Raw genomic sequence first — 18,962 nt, 5'->3', positions numbered from 1 at the left:
GTAAACTTTATTTTTAAATTGAAGTGATTTTTGATTTTTTTTTTTTTAATTACCGGTATTATTATTGAATAATAACGACACAAATCTGCCTCTAGAATCCACCTTCATCTTACAGTATAAAAGAACATTAAAATAGATTTCAAATTACGTTAAAGAAATACAAAATACATAACATATTATTTGTGCTAAAAGTTTTTTTATTTTATTTTATTTTTTAAATAATTAAACTAAAAGTAGGCTGTTTTCCCGCCCTTCATCTATAGGTCAGCTGATCTTTAATAGTGGCTGCGTCACATGACTGACCTACACAAACAATCACTACTGTCTTCACTCGGTTTAGTTCATGTTTGGTCACTTGAAAAACCAAACACCATGACGAAGGCTGTAAATACGTCTCTTTTAGCGTTTTCTTGCTTGTTTTTCGTCGTGTTATCGCTGTTTCTCTCCGTCGCTGAGCCGCAGCGGCAGAGTTTAAACGGTAAATGGAGGCTGTCGAACACGAGTGGATCTGTGTGTTTGCCTGCGGAGGTTCCCGGATGTGTCCATTCAGCACTGCAACTACAGGGATTCATCCAGGTAACACCACCCAGCACAATGCGTAAAAGATCATTTATCTGTTGAAATGTAAATATAAATTATCCCTATTTATTATTTTTGTTACTGTTGTTATTATTATTATTTTTTTTAAACAGCGAAAATAAACAATACTCGACACCAAACTGAAATAATGCTTTTGGAAACGTGACAAAAGACTCAAAAAGAACCATATTGCTTAGGGCTAAAACACATAACTACTACAAAAAGTCATAAATACATCAGTACAAAACAGTAAACTATAATATATATTGTTATGAGGGAAAAATTAACAAAATATACACACTAATAACAAATAACATGCCCTTGATATAATCCGTATACGTGTAAATAAAGGAAAATTATAAATTAAAATGATAAATAGGTGTGTATATACTTATGTATGTGTATGTTCTGACAGATGAATGTATAGTGTACTACATAAATTGTATAATTATAAAGTTGTATATTAATGTTATAGTATAAATAAATAATAATAGGTGTATATTATAAGAAAATTAATGTATAGTAGTAGATATTACTAGGAGTAGGATTATATAAGTTTATACTTCCTCCTACTCCTTCTCAAACATGTACAGGCTTTACGTGCAGGATTTTGTAACCATGTATTCTCTTTTTTTTCTTTGTTTGATTTTTAATTTTTTTTTTTTTTTTTTTTAAATTAATATTATTTTGTCATTGTCATTTTAAGCAGTAATCTCTTTCAGGATCCTTATTTTAGGTTCAACGATGCCGTCTATCGATGGATCGCTCTGGAGAACTGGACGTACACGACAACATTCACTGTATCTGCTGTTCTAAGGTCAGTTAGATAATGACCATCAACCATCGATGCTGTACACTGGCCTTGTGTGCTGTTAAGAACTCACCATGAACCAGTTTAAAAAGCTTTTTCAGTCATATATCGTTAGTAAGTTCAAGAAAGAAGAGCAACAGTTTTTCCTAGGAAAGCAATAATATATATGTACATAAATGTGTCTCAATATGGAGATATACGATATAAATCTTGATTATTTTAATTCAAATTAAGACTGACCAGAAAGACAGTTCAGGGTTAAAATTGCTGACGCAAAATTCCACACAGACACATTTATTAAGAAACAGTTGCACAATATGTGCCACTTTTGGCTTTTTCTCCTATAAAGGACAGCACATGTGAGTGAGTCCTGTAGTGTGGCTTGTTTAGAAATCCATCATACTCTGCTTTTCATGCTTTCTGAGAAGTCGCGAAAGCAGCGACTTCTGAAACAAGTATTTTAAAACAAAATAAGCTATTTATATATATATATATATCGTTATAGGCGATATTCAAGTTTTCTATATCGCCAAAAGAGAAAACCAGTATAAAATATATTAATACTTAATAAACATAATAAAAGGTATGTATTTGGGATAAAGAATATTATTAATGTGAATATTGCCACACTATTTTGTATTTAAAATGTAATTGAAATTAGCGTCATAGATATTAATAGTATATTATGTACATTTCATGTACATGTATGTTTGTGTATGTATGTATATGTTTGATGTGCATGTATAAACTGTATACATAAAACTTTGTGTAGAATATTGAATGTGTATTGTAAAACTAGTAATGTTAGTTGTTTTTTTGTGATATTATCTAGAGCAGTGATTCTCAACTGGTGGGTCGAGACCCAAAAGTGGGTCGCGGACCTGTACTGGGTGGGTCGCGGACAGCTGGTCAAAATAAATAAATATTTAAAGTCTCTCAGGTTGGGTTGGACTTGTCTTTTATTTTGAAATAAACTTTTCTTTTGACAGGCCTGTTGTGAAATATATAGATTTATGTTTTAAAAAAAAAAGATTGTATGGATTAATAAGATTAAATTTGATTGGTTGAATTGTTTAAAAAAAACAAAACAAAAGTAGGTCACGATTTAAGGACGCTGGCAAAATTGGGTCACAGGGTGAGACCAGTTGAGAACCACTGATCTAGAGAGCCGTGTTCATTTTTTTTGTGATGCGGTAGGTGTGTATAAGCTTTTGCTTCAGCCTTTTAGCTGAAGAATTACAAAATTGAGTGTTGTTTGTTCTGTTTTTTTGTGTTTCTGAAGAATGCCGAAATTCATTCAAAAAATTTTAATTTAAATCCCTCTGCAATAACAGGGCCAAACAGAAGGTCCTCCTCATTTTTGAAGGCGTGGACACCGTTGCATTCATTTCACTTAATGGCATAACCATCGGAGAGACTGACAACATGTTCTGTGAATACGTGAGTGTAAACCGGGAAAGGGCACAACACACTGTGTGTGTGTGTGTGTGTGTGTGTTCTCCTTATGAAAGCTTCTCTGTGGCGTGCAGGACTTCTCGGTGAGAGACCAGCTGAAGGTCGGCGATAACGAGCTGAGGGTTGATTTTCGGTCTCCTGTTTATTATGCAGCTGAGAGGAGGAAAGCTCATCCTTACAGAGTTCCTCCTGACTGTCCTCCAGATGTCCAGAGGGGTGAATGTCACGTCAACTTTATCAGAAAAGTATGAGTTTTAGTTGGAATCGCACAGATGAGCTTTAAATATCAATCAAATGAAATGTATTCTTCCATGTAATCCTGTTCACAATATTAGCATTATAATTGGCAGTCAGTACTTTTCACATGTCAGAAATAGGAGCATGTTGAAGACCGAGTCTTATTATACATATTCCTTTATGTTAAACTAAAGAATGTCCAAGTAGATGGTCGCCGATCAATTCTGCAAGATATATTATTTATTTACTTTTTACATTATAACAGGTACAAAGTTATGAAATTAATTGTTTGTTACAAAAAAAAAATTCTTCCTTTGTTACATATGTTTAATTTACAGATGTCTGTAGTTTTCAGTTAACAACTTTTTATACATACATTTAATTTGAACAATAGTAGGACATGTTTTTAAGTTATCATCCAATGAGTTCCACAACCTGATCCCAGTGACAACTAGGAATGTGACGATATCTCGATACAGCGATATATCGTGATATTTTTCTGCACGATCGATTATCGATATGCTCCCACTAAGTACCGATTTTATTTTTTTTAAAAAGAATTTTTTTCAAATCTTTTTCTGCTTTTTCACTAAAATGTGCAGGTACGTGCAGGTACGTCTTCACAGAAATGTTAATTGAAGGAACCAATATATTGTTTACTGGAATATTTCACTATAATGGTGTCACTGGTAAGAAAGACCCTATTTTTTGTTTACAGAAAGCACTATTGGAGATACTTATTGGTTTACATTGGTATGTTGACACTTACAGAAATGTTGCACTAAAATAGTGTCACTGTTCATAGGACACTTTTTCAATTTATTGTCTTTCAGAGATATGAAATAAAAATTGTATTTTTTTCACTTAATCTTTTCTTGCTATGTCACAGATTATCGTAGATTGATTTCTGACCAATATATTTATAATTGCAGCATCGTCGTATCGTGAGATAATCGTTATCGTGAGCTTTGTATCGCGTATCTATCGTGAGGTACCCAGAGGTTCCCACCCCTAGTAACAACAAAACCTCTGTTTGAGTGAAGTGCAAGCAAATGGTACGCAAACGTTTAATTTCCTCCTGCTGTTTTCATCTGTGATTATTATAAATGTGCTCTGGAACTAATTTATTTTTGATTTTCTACATGGTCAAGACAATTTTTAACTGGATAAAAACTACGAATGTCAAAATATTGCCTTTAATGGAAAGTTAATTCGTGTGGTCTCTTGGACCTTTGTGATTTATGATTTTTATGGCTTTCTTTTGGAGAAATATAAGGCTGGTGAACGTACTTTAGTGGCTGAATGGTTTATTTGGATGAGACTTTGCTATAATATCTACTGTATGATCTACTGTATTATGCTGCACCTGAGGTAGCACTTTATTATCAATCTGTTTGTTTCATGAGTCATGCAATCTTTTAGTTCCCTTTCAGTTTACACAACTGCAACTTCCTCAAAATTTTGTAAAGAAATAAACCAGACTTCAAGCACAAAATAAATTCTTACTGACATACAATGGAGTTTTCAATCAAAATAGTCATAATCATAGAAAATGGCCCTTATTTACCCTTACCGTATTTCATACATTGCAATCAGACAACACACCGCAGCATATAAAGCTTTATATAAATGATCATCTTTCTTTTCCATACTTGTACACTGAGTGTGTATATCCATAAATACTTCTGGATATCTTACTGTTGTTAATCACGGTAATACTAGAAACTACAGGATATCTATGATTATTCATTTTATTTATTATAATAGGAACGTTTGCATCAAAGTACATAAATAAAATCAGCAAGTTTAACATTGGACATCAGTCGTCAGAATAAACAAGAGAAAGTAGAAATAAATATTTAGATAAAAATTCTTAACAGTTATATATGGAATTACAAGTTAAATGAGCGCAGTAATAGGCTATTTACACAGGTACCCTATGCTTAGAGGGACATAATAAAAGAACATATGTACTAAACAAGATAGAAATAAAAGCTTTCAGGTACAAGGAGTATTATACCCTCAGAGCAAGCGTATCGTTGTTTTATGTAATGTTACGTTCATGCTTGTAGTACTTTGTCCAATGTTTAAAGTAGATAATATAAACATACAAGCAAGTATGGAACTTTATTGCACAAATAATATAACTTTTATTATTAAAAAAATAACCTGAAAGTAGGTATTATCCTGATTTGTTAATTACGTGTAAGAGACCATAACACTGCAACTTTCTGGAGATGGAGGCAATAAATAGTAAATAGTCCCGATACGACATTTTCATTTCCGATACGTTTACCGATATTGCAGCTTTGAGTATTGGCCGATACCGATATCAACCTGATACGATATCAGCACAAATCATACATACTTTTATTAATTATTTTGTTGTGTGGAATGTTAGAAAATACTTGATTATTAAATAAACAGACCCATTTATTATAAACCAATGGATTAAATATAATTAACCTTTTAGAAAAAACATATTCTATGATTGAATAAAAGAAATTAAAAAATAAAATGGAAGATATAGAAAAAAGAAATCCAAAAAACCATTAATTATTATATCGGAGATTTTAGATGCAGTCCGATAAAATCCGATATTGGTTTTTCCGGCTGATATCGGACCAATATCAATATCGGATTGGGACACCCTAAGTGACACACTATCCTATTTGGAACGGTTAACTTTACTCAAATATCAGGTTTTTTTTTTTGGTATAATTTCTATAATTGTTTTAATTTATATTTTGGTGAGTTATTGTCACTGTGTTTCCTCCTTGATGACAGTATGAGTGAAACTAAGTGAGGTATTCCTGGTGCCTCTTCAGGAGCAGAGTTCTTTCAGCTGGGATTGGGGACCCTCTTTTCCAACCACGGGACTTTGGAGGGGGGTCCGTCTGGAGGCGTTCGACCTCCTGCATGTGGTCCAGGTCTCCCCTGTTCCCCTCTACAGTGAGTCAGCATCAATATTTGGATCAATGATTTCTAGCCAGTTTATTAACTGATTATTTTGAAATTCCATAGCTGATAAGTGATACATCCAATTATAGAGGTAACAGTGGTTCTAGGAGCTACTACGTCTTGATAGTTGACATATGTCCCTTCTTTCAGGACAATGGCTTGTTGGTGCTCTGGATGGGAACTTCAGGTCACTGTAGCTGAGTTCAAAATCGCATTTTAACATACTACACATACTAAGTCTGACGTCAAAAAAAGTATATTGCGTTCAATTTAGATAGTATGGAAAGATTGAGTTTGTGAGAAATACCTGGATGTATTCTATATCATGACATTTTTGAAGTATGCATGGTGGGCACATTAGTCATACTCAACCGCCCCATGATGCATTGCGAGCGGAACGTACAATTGTCCTGGATCGGCTTCAAGCTAAAAAAAAATCAAACGTCCCCTTTTCAAAACAAAAGCATCTCTTCTTGTCTTCAATTGTTTTTTTTTTTTAAAGCTTTTGTCAATAGGGCTCTTGTTTTCAAGTTAACCAGTAGCACAATGGCCGGTCTCTGAAAATCTCCAAAATTTGAGCATGAAATGTGTTTACGCAAGTTTAATGGATCAAATGACCACATGTTGATATTCTACTTGGTGCTTTCAGATCTTTCAAAGGTGGCAAATTAATGGAGATATTTAGCCTCAATGTGCTTCAGGTTTTTGTCGTTGTAGGTTCGAAATGCATCTTGGGAAACTTGGAAGTATACTTCAGTTGGAACGGTCATCATCCTGATCCTCTTAACCATACTTATAGTATATCGTAGACAGTATATACTCATGGAGTTTGTAGTGCATAGTATAAAGTATGATATTTTAAACACAGCCTGTGACAATGAAGTTGGCATACATTTCTTTACATCTTCATGACTTCCTGAGCATTCAGTCCGTGTGTCCTCTGCCACTTTAAGCCAAAGTGTAGTAACTATATCCCATAATGTACTGCAGATACCCCACTTAGCCTTTGAATGTAGTAAAAACCAAAAATATTCTCTACTGACAGGAGTTGTGGACAGTGTTTACGCACAGATATCGGTAACAATTCTTTCTTCCATTTGAATTAACATCCATACTGATTCTGATTAGTATCTTTTTTTTTTGCTCCTCGTTGCAGATCTCAGCAGCTCAGCGTGGAGCGTGCAGGTCGATCTTCTGGTTGATGCAGTTCAGGCGACACGCAGCCACGTCACTCTCTCCGTACCCGAGCTGGAGTCGGAGCAAAGCTTCCCGTTGGAGCTTCTTTCTGGAAAAACCAAGAACAGCTTTGTTCTGCACATCAACGCGGTACATGTAACACTCTGTGTCACAACTGTGTCATCAACCATCACCCCAAAACAAGAAAAAGTTTTAGCTCCATCATTAGTAACAAGTTAACAATTTGAACCTGAGGGAATGCATCAGCACATAGTGGAATAAAAAAGGTTAAGGATATACCAAAGTTAACAGCAAGTATTAATACTAAAAATGGAAATGCATGTAATTAGATTTTTTGAATCAAAGTTAGTTAATTGCTTCTTTTGGACAAAGGTTAATGCAACATATTTATTAAAGAATTTGGTCATCAGTGCTGTTATTTGTGGGTAAATACTAAAAAATGAAGCTTTGTGGCCAATTTATGGAGAGGTTTGTTCATCATTTCATGATTGCATTCATTTTTAATTGCAATGTTCTCAGTTTTTCTGAAATTCCTGCAATTTATTGCATAAAACTACACAAAATTTTTACAATTACAATGCCATTTTTGAGAAGATTTGGGGATTTAAGGTCCTAGAAGTGTTCCATGATTTTGTATTATTTTATTACTAATGGTGTTTGTTGGTTCCTACAGAGCAGACAGGTGAAGCTGTGGTGGCCCCGAGGATACGGGGACCAATCAGCTTACAGCCTCCTCATCAGAGCACATCAGGATGGTGTTGTTTTCCTCAACACAGAATCCAGGGTCTCTGCTTGTTAACACCTGCAAATTCATATTTTAATAAGGTTTAGGTCCAGTTTATGGACTTCTGACCTTGGATGAACATTTTGCTGTGACACAAACTGCTCTCCTCTGCAGGTGTATTTTCGTACCGTGGAGCTCGTCCAGGAAGCCATTGTCGGATCTCCAGGCTTGAGCTTTTATTTCCGCATCAATGGGAAGCCAATATTCCTGAAAGGCTCCAACTGGATCCCAGCCCATGCTTTCCAGGACCAGATCAGCTCTGCTGTGTGAGACATGTTAAAACATTGCCTCAGGTCACAAGTTTTTTGTTCGCGATTGTATTTCACGTGTTTATTTTCGTCCTACAGCCTAAAGAACTTGCTCCAGTCAGCGGTGGATGCTAACATGAACGCCCTCAGAGTTTGGGGGGGAGGAGTCTACGAGCAGGATCTCTTCTACGAGATCTGTGACCAGTTGGGTATCATGGTACACTTTCTTCTTTTGTACTGGTTTCATCCTGAGTCTGACCCACCCAGCTCACATTAGCTCAGGGAGAGAGTTTTAACAATTTAGACAATACTACGGGCAGTGTAAACTTGAGTTTTTAGGGAAAAACTAAATAAGCTTAGAGAAAGACTGCACACAGGATCCAGGTCTTGATACAACAACCTTTTAGCTCCAAGTAAAGTTTTTACTGTTTTTTTGCAGTATTTTGATTGTAAATCTATTCATCTTTTTAAAGGTTTTTTGCCCTTTTTTAAATTGCATTATTTATTTATTATTAGGTTTTTTTAATAGTTTTTATATTTTAATTGAATTATTTTGATATCATTGCTCATATATTTAATTATTTATATCTTATCATAATTATCTATGATAATATCTGAAAACATTGTATTGTGTTATTTATTTACTTAATATTTACTACTAATTTAATTAGTTTTTTTAACTTTCCTTTTTTTTTTCTTTTTTTTTTTAAACTGCTTGTATTAATTTAGTGCTATTCATTTATAAACTTATTGGGCAATCTTATATATTTTTCTAGAATTGTTCCAATTATTGTGTGATATTGTTTATTTTGTATTTAATAATGCATCAAGAGTGATTTATGAAATGGCTGCATCACAGTTTCAGTGCTGTCGGCTATATTTTAGTGTTATTTTGATGGTGTGACGTCCTCAGAAACATGTTGGAAAGCAGATGGCAGCTCAACTTGTTTGTGCCTCTTCAGGTTTGGCAGGACTTGATGTTTGCCTGTGCCATGTATCCCACTGAGGACCAGTTCATCCACACGGTCAGGGAGGAAGTTCTCCAACAGGTGAGATAAGGGTTTTATTGTTTATGTAAAACAAATATTATATTATGCAAATTAAAATTGTGTTTTGGAAGCAGACATTGTAACATGTCAATGATTTTACAGTATTTTATTTTATTTATCCTGTTAACTGTGGTAAAGTGGAGGGAAATCGTTATGTAAACACCACTTTCTGCTGACTCACAGCTGCCCTACGTACCACCATGCATTCATCGAGATGCATTTTACATTTTTGGCTGATGGCTGAAAACAATATGCCACTCTTGTATGAAGGTGCTTTTTAAATTTAAAAAGTTGTGAGTTTTATTTAGAAAAATAAGCTATTTAGAACATGGGTTAAAGAGTATTTTTTTTGTGATTTAGCTTTTTGTTAGCCACTTATGCTTTCTGAAATGCATCTTTTGACTCCAGCATCATTACCTATAAGAGATATTAGTTTTGTTATTAATGTAGACTCAGTTTATCATAATGTGAATTATCTAAAGTTCAAACTGCAACATTTTCTCATGAACTACCGTCTCAGTTTGAACATTTGCCTTCATTTTGAGTTGGTTTACTAAGAATGTATGTGTTTACTTTAAGAATTTAAGAACCTAACAGAACTTAACAGCAGAAGTTACACTTTTTGGAAAAATGTAATTTGACAGTTTGAATAACATCCCACTTGTTTTTGATATTTGTACTTGAATTACACTTAGTTACCATTTACTTGTTCTCAAGTTTTTAAAAGATGAAATAAATTGTATTTCTAGATATTTTGTATAGGGGAATTTGTAATTATTGATATCACAATATATCGTGGTGTATATCATATTGTTTAGTATCAGGATATATTGTATCGTGACATGCAAATCCTGAATCGTATTGTCAGATTCAAAGCAACACACCCCCCTAATTATGACTGTGATAGAAAATATTGAGGTATATTTTCTGTATTAAACCTCTTTATGCTAGGTTCGTCGGCTAAAGTCTCACCCCTCTGTTATAATTTGGAGCGGGAACAATGAAAACGAAGCCGCTCTGGCGACAGACTGGTTCAACATCCCGGCTTCCCAGAAGCCCATGTACGTGAAGGACTACGTGACCCTTTATGTGGACAACATTAAGAAGCTTGTTGAAGAGGTAAGAGTTGAAACAATTTACTGGTACCTGGTGCCTTTTCAGCAAGTGAAGTTAAGGATCAAATAAGGTGTTTGTCCTCTCCAGGAGGACCAGAGTCGTCCGTTCCTCGTCTCCAGCCCAACGAACGGGGCCGAGTCGGAGCAGGAAGGATGGGTTGCAGCGAATCCGTACGACCCTCACTACGGCGACGTTCATTTTTACTCCTACAGCCTCGACTGCTGGGACTGGAAGACTTTCCCTCGCGCACGTTTTGCCTCTGAATACGGCTTCCAGTCCTGGCCTTCCTTCTCCACTCTGCAGCCGGTAACTAAATGTTAGCCTCTTATAAATCCTATGCATTTAATCATAGGTAACCCTTTAGATAAATAATGTCATTTATGCAGATCTATCAACATTTCAAAAGGTTGCAGCTTCAAAGTGGTTTAAAGCTGATATCCTGAGTTTCTGAGAAATCTATAATTCTTTTGAAATTCGAAAAAATACAGCAGCAAACAGGTAAATATGATTTTGGCTCTTACCTGACCTATAGACCTATATCAATACGACCCGATGCGACCTTGTTATGTTCTGCGATGCACATGCAGAAAAGTAGAGGCGTGGCTTCTGGTAGATTGGCAGTGCAGGGGAAGAAGTGGAGCTGTTTAGGGCGGGACACCGAGGCGTTTCTCAGAAACTCCGGATATCAGCTTTAAGATACATTTATAGTATAATTGAGAAAAACATTAATTTGGACCCATAGTTTTTCCTCACAGTAAATTTCCTCATTCTATATGTATAATGTGGCATCACTACATTGATTGGGAATAAGAAATTGAGTTTTCCATTTGTGTAGTCCTGTTTTTTAAGATAATGGATGACCATCATCCATTGGTTTCTCCTCCCAGTCGGAATGAGACGATTACTGACGGTGTGTGCTGCCTCGCTCTTTCGGTTATTTTTTTCCTATTTATTCTGCAAATTTGTAGCCGATACAAGCAGAATTCCAAGCTGAAGGTGTTTACTGTTATTCGGTAACAAAAAGTGCTGCAAGATTGGTCATCATTTAATAAATTATGGACTTTTTCGCCATTAGTCTATGAAGCTTGTTAGACTAATTTCTTGTTACTTGTAATACATTAGTTTTTGCACATTCATCAGTTTTATTGATTTTTGAGAGTAAAACGTCACAACTGTTAAGGAAATGGCAACGTTTTAGCATTTACTGTTTAACATCTGTGTATATTGAGCTTGTTTACGTGTCAAAGTCAATAGACACATTAAGTATTAAGGCTTTGGAGGCTATGATATAATAAACGCTATTTTTCTACAAGTGCTGATAAAGCTGATAGGTTGGAGGATGAAGATCTACACCCTGGTTGGAGTCATCAGTCAGTCATGAGAAAACGCATACAAGAAAAATAATAGAACGTGAAAATTCCATGCAAACAATATTCTACATGCTATGATCTGTTCTCGCTCAGCAGGTGTAAAAATTAAAAGTCATTGTTTGAACATGTATCTTTTTAATTGTTTTGTAATTTGTTATTTATGGGTTTTTGACGCCACTGCAGGTTTCCCGTCGAGACGACTGGAGCTACGACAGCTCCTTCTCCGCCCACCGTCAGCACCATGAGGATGGGAACCAACAGATGCTTCGCCAGGCTGCGATACACTTCAATCTGCCCAACTCAACCGATCCTTTTAAACTCTTCACTGACACGCTGTACATCACACAGGTAAGCCCCGCCCCTCAGCCCGGGCACATTAACACTTATAGTTAAAAAAAAAAATGTGCAGAATGTTTACAGTCTGGTTAAAAAAAAAAAAAAAAAAAAAAGGTGTGAGAGCAAGAGTTGAAAAGCAGCTGTTCAGAACTTTATTAACACTGTGTGGTGCATATAGAAAGCAGTGTCTTCATTTGAAACTCACGGGATTATGAACATGATTAGCATGAGAACAGAGGCCGTGGAGTTGTACAGAAATAACACTGACTCAACATTGCTGTCTGTGTTTTGCTTGTTTTACTGTTTTTACTGACTAAACGTCATATCAACACTACATTTTTTATGTCAGTTTGGACCTTTGAAAAGATCAGACCGAATGCCTTTCGTTCACTCAAATCTGTTTTTTTTTGTTTTGTTTTTTAACATTTTTATTTATTAGCCTTTTTCAGTCATTGTCATTATACTTTGCAATTTACACAAGTATATATATTTTTGTTGCTGTATTACACACACCTCCCCCCACCCTCAATTGTCCAATACATTTTTTTTTGTTGTTATTTTCCTTCTTTTGCTTTGAGATAATTACAAAAGTAATTATCGCTGCAGAAAAAGCAAATAAACATTGCAGAGGTTTTTTTTGTTGGAAAATTGCTTGGACATTGTATATATTTATCTATAAAGCAAAATACTAATAAACAAACAAAATAATTAAAAATAATGATCATAATAATCTATCTGTTATGTAATTACATGTTCACACATAATTATATGCTATACGATTCAAATCTGTTTTAATCGACTACAATTACCGCTGTTGTTACTAATTAAAAGGTATTGTCCCACTAAGACAGGGTTTTTCAACCTTTGGGTTGTGACCCCATATGGAGTCACCTGGAATTAAAATTGGGTCTCCAGAAATCTCTAGTAATAATAAAAAAATTCTAATTCTTCTTTTTTAAATTAAAACGCCACATACAGCTGTATATTATACTTTCACTTTCTCAAATCTGAATCTAGTTGAATTCAAATGCATAAACTGTACATAGTGTCACTTTGTGCACTAATCTCGGCTGCTCTGTATTTGTAGCAGTATAACAAAAAATGTCTCTGGTCACCAAAAATCTGTGATATAAAAATGGGGTATCACCCGAAATAGGTTGGGGATCCACTGCACTAAGAGATCACTTCAGATTGGTTTATTTAATGTCATGCCCCGCCCCTTCATGCTAATTTGCCTGTCAAAATTAGCCACTGATTGGATTTGATTAGTTCTAATTATTTATAGCTTTAGAGCGTTTTTGCATTAATGTAGATTTAAGAGAATAAATGACTTATCGGGTTATATATGTGCATTCATGTGCACCTGGACCTGAAAATGGTGAATCTTGTTTATTTTAATGACACTTGGACATTTCATACAGGTCATGCAGGCTCAGTGCGTGAAGACTCAGACTGAGTTTTATCGGAGGAGTCGGAGTGAAATCGTGGAGGGCAAAGGTCACACCATGGGAGCCCTCTACTGGCAGCTCAACGACATCTGGCAGGCTCCTTCCTGGTCCTCCATCGGTGAGTTAAGAAACACTGAGACAACAATCGGCTTCAATGGCGTTTAAAAGTTCAGTTCAATGCATTTTTCATATGATCCCAGGTTGAATCTAATTTCCCATTTCATATTGTTTAATCTCATCTGGTCTCATCTATTTTCATCTGCTGTATTGCAGAACTTTAATTAACCAACGGACTTTAAAATATGGAGGATTTACCTCAGACTCTGAAATGTTTTAGTATTTCTCTGTTGCTTTGTATACTGTATGTAAATTGGTGAGGTGTCTTTATAAGACCCTGGGGTCTTCTTAACCTCTACCAGCACAGTTATGGTATAAATGCTTTGATGGACTTTAAAAAAAAAAACTTTGCATGTGCAAACAAATAAATAAAATAAATTATCCTCCTCTATAACATCTTTAAAAATAAAAACTTCAACCTCCCGTGCACTTACCTTTGCTTGTCTTTGCATGTATTCCTCTTTTCATACGTAAATCATCTTGTGGAAGTTATGTTGAGTTATACTGTTATGTGGTCATATCTCATTTTATATCCCCTTCAACTTTTCTTTCCTGTATCATATCATAATTGTGTTCTTAATTTACATACATAATTTTCTCACCATTTTCTACATTATTATATTATTATTCTATTTCATATAATTATCTGAACCTATTTCATCTCATCTCAGATAATCATATACTCTCTAATGTCACATTTAATTGTTTATAATATGATATTGTGCCGTTTAATACAATTTGGTTTTTTTTTCTGTGCGTCCAGAGTTTGGCGGGAAGTGGAAGTTGTTGCACTATTTTGCACAGAGCTTCTTCGCCGCTGTTCTTCCCGTCGGGTTCGAGGACGACGACACAATGTTGATCTACGTGGTGTCGGATGTGCTTGAAGACCTGAAGCTCAGGGCTGTGGTAGGTTTTACACGTGTGGACACAGTGGTGTGTTCTTAAAGTAGAGCCTCTGGTTAGGGTGCCCCCTGGTGGTCTTTGTATGAAGAACTGGGCTGTGACCAGGGTTGGGGTCAATTATGGTACAATTGTAATTTCGTAATTGATAGTTAATTACAATTATTGTGTAACTGTAAAAATGTGTCCCTGTTGTAATCATAATTGAATTTTAATTGCGTTCAGAAAATTGACTTTGTAATTGTCATTAAAATTCGATAAAAACTGTCAATTACAATTAAATTAAAAGTTTCATATCATGTTTACCTGTCAGTTCTCATCACTCATTTTACCATTAAAAAAAATAAAAAAATGAAATCTACGGTTATACTGACAGAAAAATGCTCAGACGCCCACACCAAAAATATTAATACCAATATTTTCATTGATAATGAAGTGTAACATGGTAACTAAAAGATGAGAAACAAATTAGATGATAGATAATATATTTTTTAATGTATTAAAGGCTCAGTAATTGTGATTAATTGTGTTTGAACTTTAGTAATTGAGAATGTAATTGTAATTGACTTTCAGGGGAAAAATAATAAGTGTAATTTTATTTGTAATTATTAATAATAATAATAATGGCTTGGATTTATAAAGTGCTTTTTTCGAGGAGTCTCAAAGCGCGTACAGAACCATTATTCATTCACACCAGTACTATCAATAATACTAGTGGTGGTAAGCTACAGTGTAGCCACAGTTGCCCTGGGGAATACTGACAGAGGCATGGCTGCCATTTCGCACCTACAGCCCCTCTGACGACCACCAACATTCCTGCACAATTCATACCCATTCATACGAGGCAATGTGCCTTGCCCAAGAGCACAATGACTTGAATAGAGCGGGATTCAAACCCCTAACCCATCGGTTATTGGACGACCAACTCTACCACTGACAAATGTAATTGTGATCGTAATTGAACATGGATAATTGAAGATGTAATTGTAATTGAAAAATGTAATTGACCCCAACCCTAAATGTGACCCAAAGGATGTGTAGATGATTTGAACTTGGCTTTAGGAGTTATTTTACTACAGAGTTAAATGTGAACCTGTGTTATTAAAGGTTTTGTGTTCTGACCCACCAGGTCACCGTGTACTCCTGGTCTGACCTCAACCCCGTCTGCACCCTGAGGTCCAACCTGCACCCGGTGTCGGGAGGCAGCGCCGTTCCTGTTTTTAAGCAGCTTGTCGCCGCCCTGCTGGCAGGTTGTGGACGCTGCACCCGCCTCACCTGCCTGCTGATGTTTCACCTGGAGGACGAGGGTGGAATCCAGCACGGACCAACCAACCACCACTACATGTGTTCACCTAAAGACGCCCGAGGGCTGCAGAAAGCCAACATCACAGTGAGTGTCACATAGCAACCACTACTGGGCCTCGACTGGTTTCAAACTTTATCATCTGGTGTAACTTTTCTATACTTTAATTTATAAAATGCCACTTTTATATAACTGTGTATCATTACACATCTCTATTTCCATATATTTATGTCTTTCAATATACCTGTCTATTTTTATCTAACTTCATCCATCTCTACATCTCAATTCTATCTCCATATACAGTATCTATCCTCTAATTCAGTGTTTTTCAACCTTGGGTTCGGGATCCCACTTGAGTTTACCTGGAGTTTAAATGGAGTCGCCTGAAATGTCAATGAAAATGACTGATTAAAAATGTATTTTTGAACTTTTTAAATCATTATTCTTTTACAAATTATAACACACAATCTTAAACAGTTGTATTCTATACTTCCACTTTGTCAAATATAAATCCAGTAATAATAATAATAAAAATATCTGAGCTGGCACAACTTGTTACTAATACTGGCAACTCTGTATTTGTAATATAGTATAACAAACGTGATCAAAAACTCATTCTAGAAAAAAATATATATTTTGGATCGGGCGACCGTGGCTCAGGTGGTAGAGGGTCGTCTTCTGATCGCGAGGTTGGGGGTTCGATCCCAGTACCTTACTATGTGTCGAATTGTCCTTGGGCAAGACACTGGACCCTAAGTTGCTCCCAGTGGTTGACTAGCGCCTTGCATGGCAGTCCTGTCCCACTGGTGTGTGAATGTGAGAGTGATTGGGTGAATGAGCTGATATGTAAAGCGTTTTGGTACTGCTTCAGTGTGGTGATAAAGCGCTATATAAATCAAGTCCATTTATCGGCAGAAATGTTTGATACCCAAATGGGGTCACGATCCAAAAAAGATTGGGAACCACTGCTCTAACTCCTAACTCTTCATATTTCTCTATATTCTTCTTTCTTTATATCTATTTCTCATTTCTGAGTTCTCTGTATCAACTTTATATCTCACTCAAACTCTAGATTTGTATATCTATCTTTTTATTCTCTCTATATCTGTCTCTTTACCTATTAAAATCTCATAAACTCTAGATATTTTTCTTCATACCTCTCTATATTACTCTATTTTTATATTTCTCTATATGTCTCTTTGTTTGTCTATCTAATGTGTGTATGTATATATATATATTCATTCCTTTCTATCCCTCTATTTAAAATATATCTAGATCACTCTCCGGTGACTCCTCATCTTTTGTCTCCACAACATATTTAAATGGTGTATTTTATTGTTCTCTCACGTGGTTTCCAGTATAAAGTCCTGTGTTTTCTTCAGGTGTTTGACAGTAGCTGATTTTCCTCTCACAGGCGATGGTGCAGGAGGACGACAGCGGTTTCTCCGTCACCCTCCGTTCATCGTCTGTGGCTCCGTTTGTGTGGCTCGATGTGGGAAACATTCCTGGTCGTTTCACCTCCAACGGTTTCCTGATGGTGTCCGCTAACAGGACGGTTGGTTTCCATGCATGGCGTCCCACCAGTGCTGCAGAGCTCTCTAACGCCCTAACAGTCACCTCTTTAATGGATGTGTACGGAGCAGGTTAGCGTTAATCAAGCAGAAAGGTTGGATTCTAGGATGATCTTTGAATGTGTAAAGGAGATAATTTGTGCCTAATTTGAATCAATGCTCCACTTTTTTATATATACTGTATATATATGTATATATATATATATATATATATCAACACTGAAGATTTTAAGAAATGTCCAAACAGCGACACATTGATGTATATTTACAGATCAGACCACAAACCCTCACAGTAACTGAGTGAGTCAGTGTCTTCTCTGCAGAAATTGTGTATTTCCATAACTTTGTATGAAAAAGGTATAAAAATATAAATGGTTGAACTGTTTATGAGTTAGTTTTTGTTTTAGTTTTAGTTTTTTTTTTGCTGTTTAAGCTCCTTTTTATCTTGTCGTTGCTCTTCTGACCACATCTCCTGCAGAAGTTTTAATTTGTCACTTTTGAGACTGTCCAGTGTGAAAGCACAATATGTTTTCACATATTTCCTATTGGGGTTTGTTTGGTTGTTTTTAAGATATTAAAGATTATATTTTCTACTTTGTGTTGTCCTGTATTCTGTAAGTCACTGTATAGATGGTTGTGAGGGTGCAAATTGTCCAAACCCACCTTTTTTTTTTTTTAGATATTGAATTCTGTCAAATTTGTATTTTTCTGATTGTCCTGAATTATTAGATTTTTATCATTTTGTTATGATCATGGGGCCTGCTGTGTTTTTATTGCACTGGACGTTTTTTTTTCTTTTTTTCTTTTTTAATGTGGTTATTTAATCATTTATCTTATTTTGATATCAAAAAGTGCTGTTTTTCTTATTGCATATTACTTGTTTTAAGGTTATGCAAAATTGTCTTATCTATTTATTTTCATGTCTTTACACATATAATGCTTTTTTTTTCAGACTCTTTGGTGCTTATTTGTGCTATATTTGATATATTTTAACTATTTTAAATTCTTGTTTTTGTGTGATTTTAGCCTCTCTTCTGAGTGTCCTGAATTATTGGATTTTATTACATTTTTTAATAATTTTATCATGATCTTGGTTAGACCCAATATAACCTTTTTTTTTTTTTTTTTTTTCTTCATTTTTGATACCGATATTACAGCCTTGTGTATCGGCCGATACTGATATTGATCTGATATCATCATGAATCATATGTACATTTATTACTTTTTTTTCTTTCTTTAATAAAATAATAATAATTAATCATTTATTATTAACCAATTGGTTACATACATTTTAACCTTCAACATAATATCTACAGTATTCTACAATTAATAAAGTAAAAAATAAATCATTGGGGGGCGAATCAGAAATTTGAGTCCGATATCCGTTTACAGGCTGGTATTGGATCAGGACACCCCTAATTTTGGGGTCTGCTATATTTTATAGCACTTGATGTTTGTTTTTTTAAATTCAAATAAGTTA

The 18,962-nt window shown here is 35.2% G+C and overlaps 1 protein-coding gene across 1 annotated transcript; it reads left to right on the top strand.

Annotated features, from left to right (window-relative positions):
- Window positions 1-279: 279 nt before the first annotated feature.
- On the top strand, window positions 280-18,075 carry manba (mannosidase, beta A, lysosomal). Its single transcript, XM_028439010.1, has 17 exons — window positions 280-576; window positions 1,302-1,396; window positions 2,725-2,830; window positions 2,920-3,090; window positions 5,911-6,034; window positions 7,200-7,369; window positions 7,914-8,024; window positions 8,139-8,290; window positions 8,372-8,489; window positions 9,235-9,321; window positions 10,273-10,440; window positions 10,525-10,743; window positions 11,991-12,155; window positions 13,565-13,709; window positions 14,472-14,614; window positions 15,738-15,998; window positions 17,326-18,075. The coding sequence occupies exons 1-17, from the start codon at window positions 295-297 to the stop codon at window positions 17,557-17,559; spliced, it is 2,751 nt and encodes a 916-aa protein (XP_028294811.1). The 5' UTR covers window positions 280-294; the 3' UTR covers window positions 17,560-18,075.
- Window positions 18,076-18,962: the final 887 nt, after the last annotated feature.

The sequence above is a fragment of the Gouania willdenowi genome, chromosome 22, assembly GCF_900634775.1.
Source record: "Gouania willdenowi chromosome 22, fGouWil2.1, whole genome shotgun sequence".
Classification (NCBI taxonomy): domain Eukaryota; kingdom Metazoa; phylum Chordata; class Actinopteri; order Blenniiformes; family Gobiesocidae; genus Gouania; species Gouania willdenowi.
This window is presented reverse-complemented; position numbering and strand designations above follow the sequence as displayed.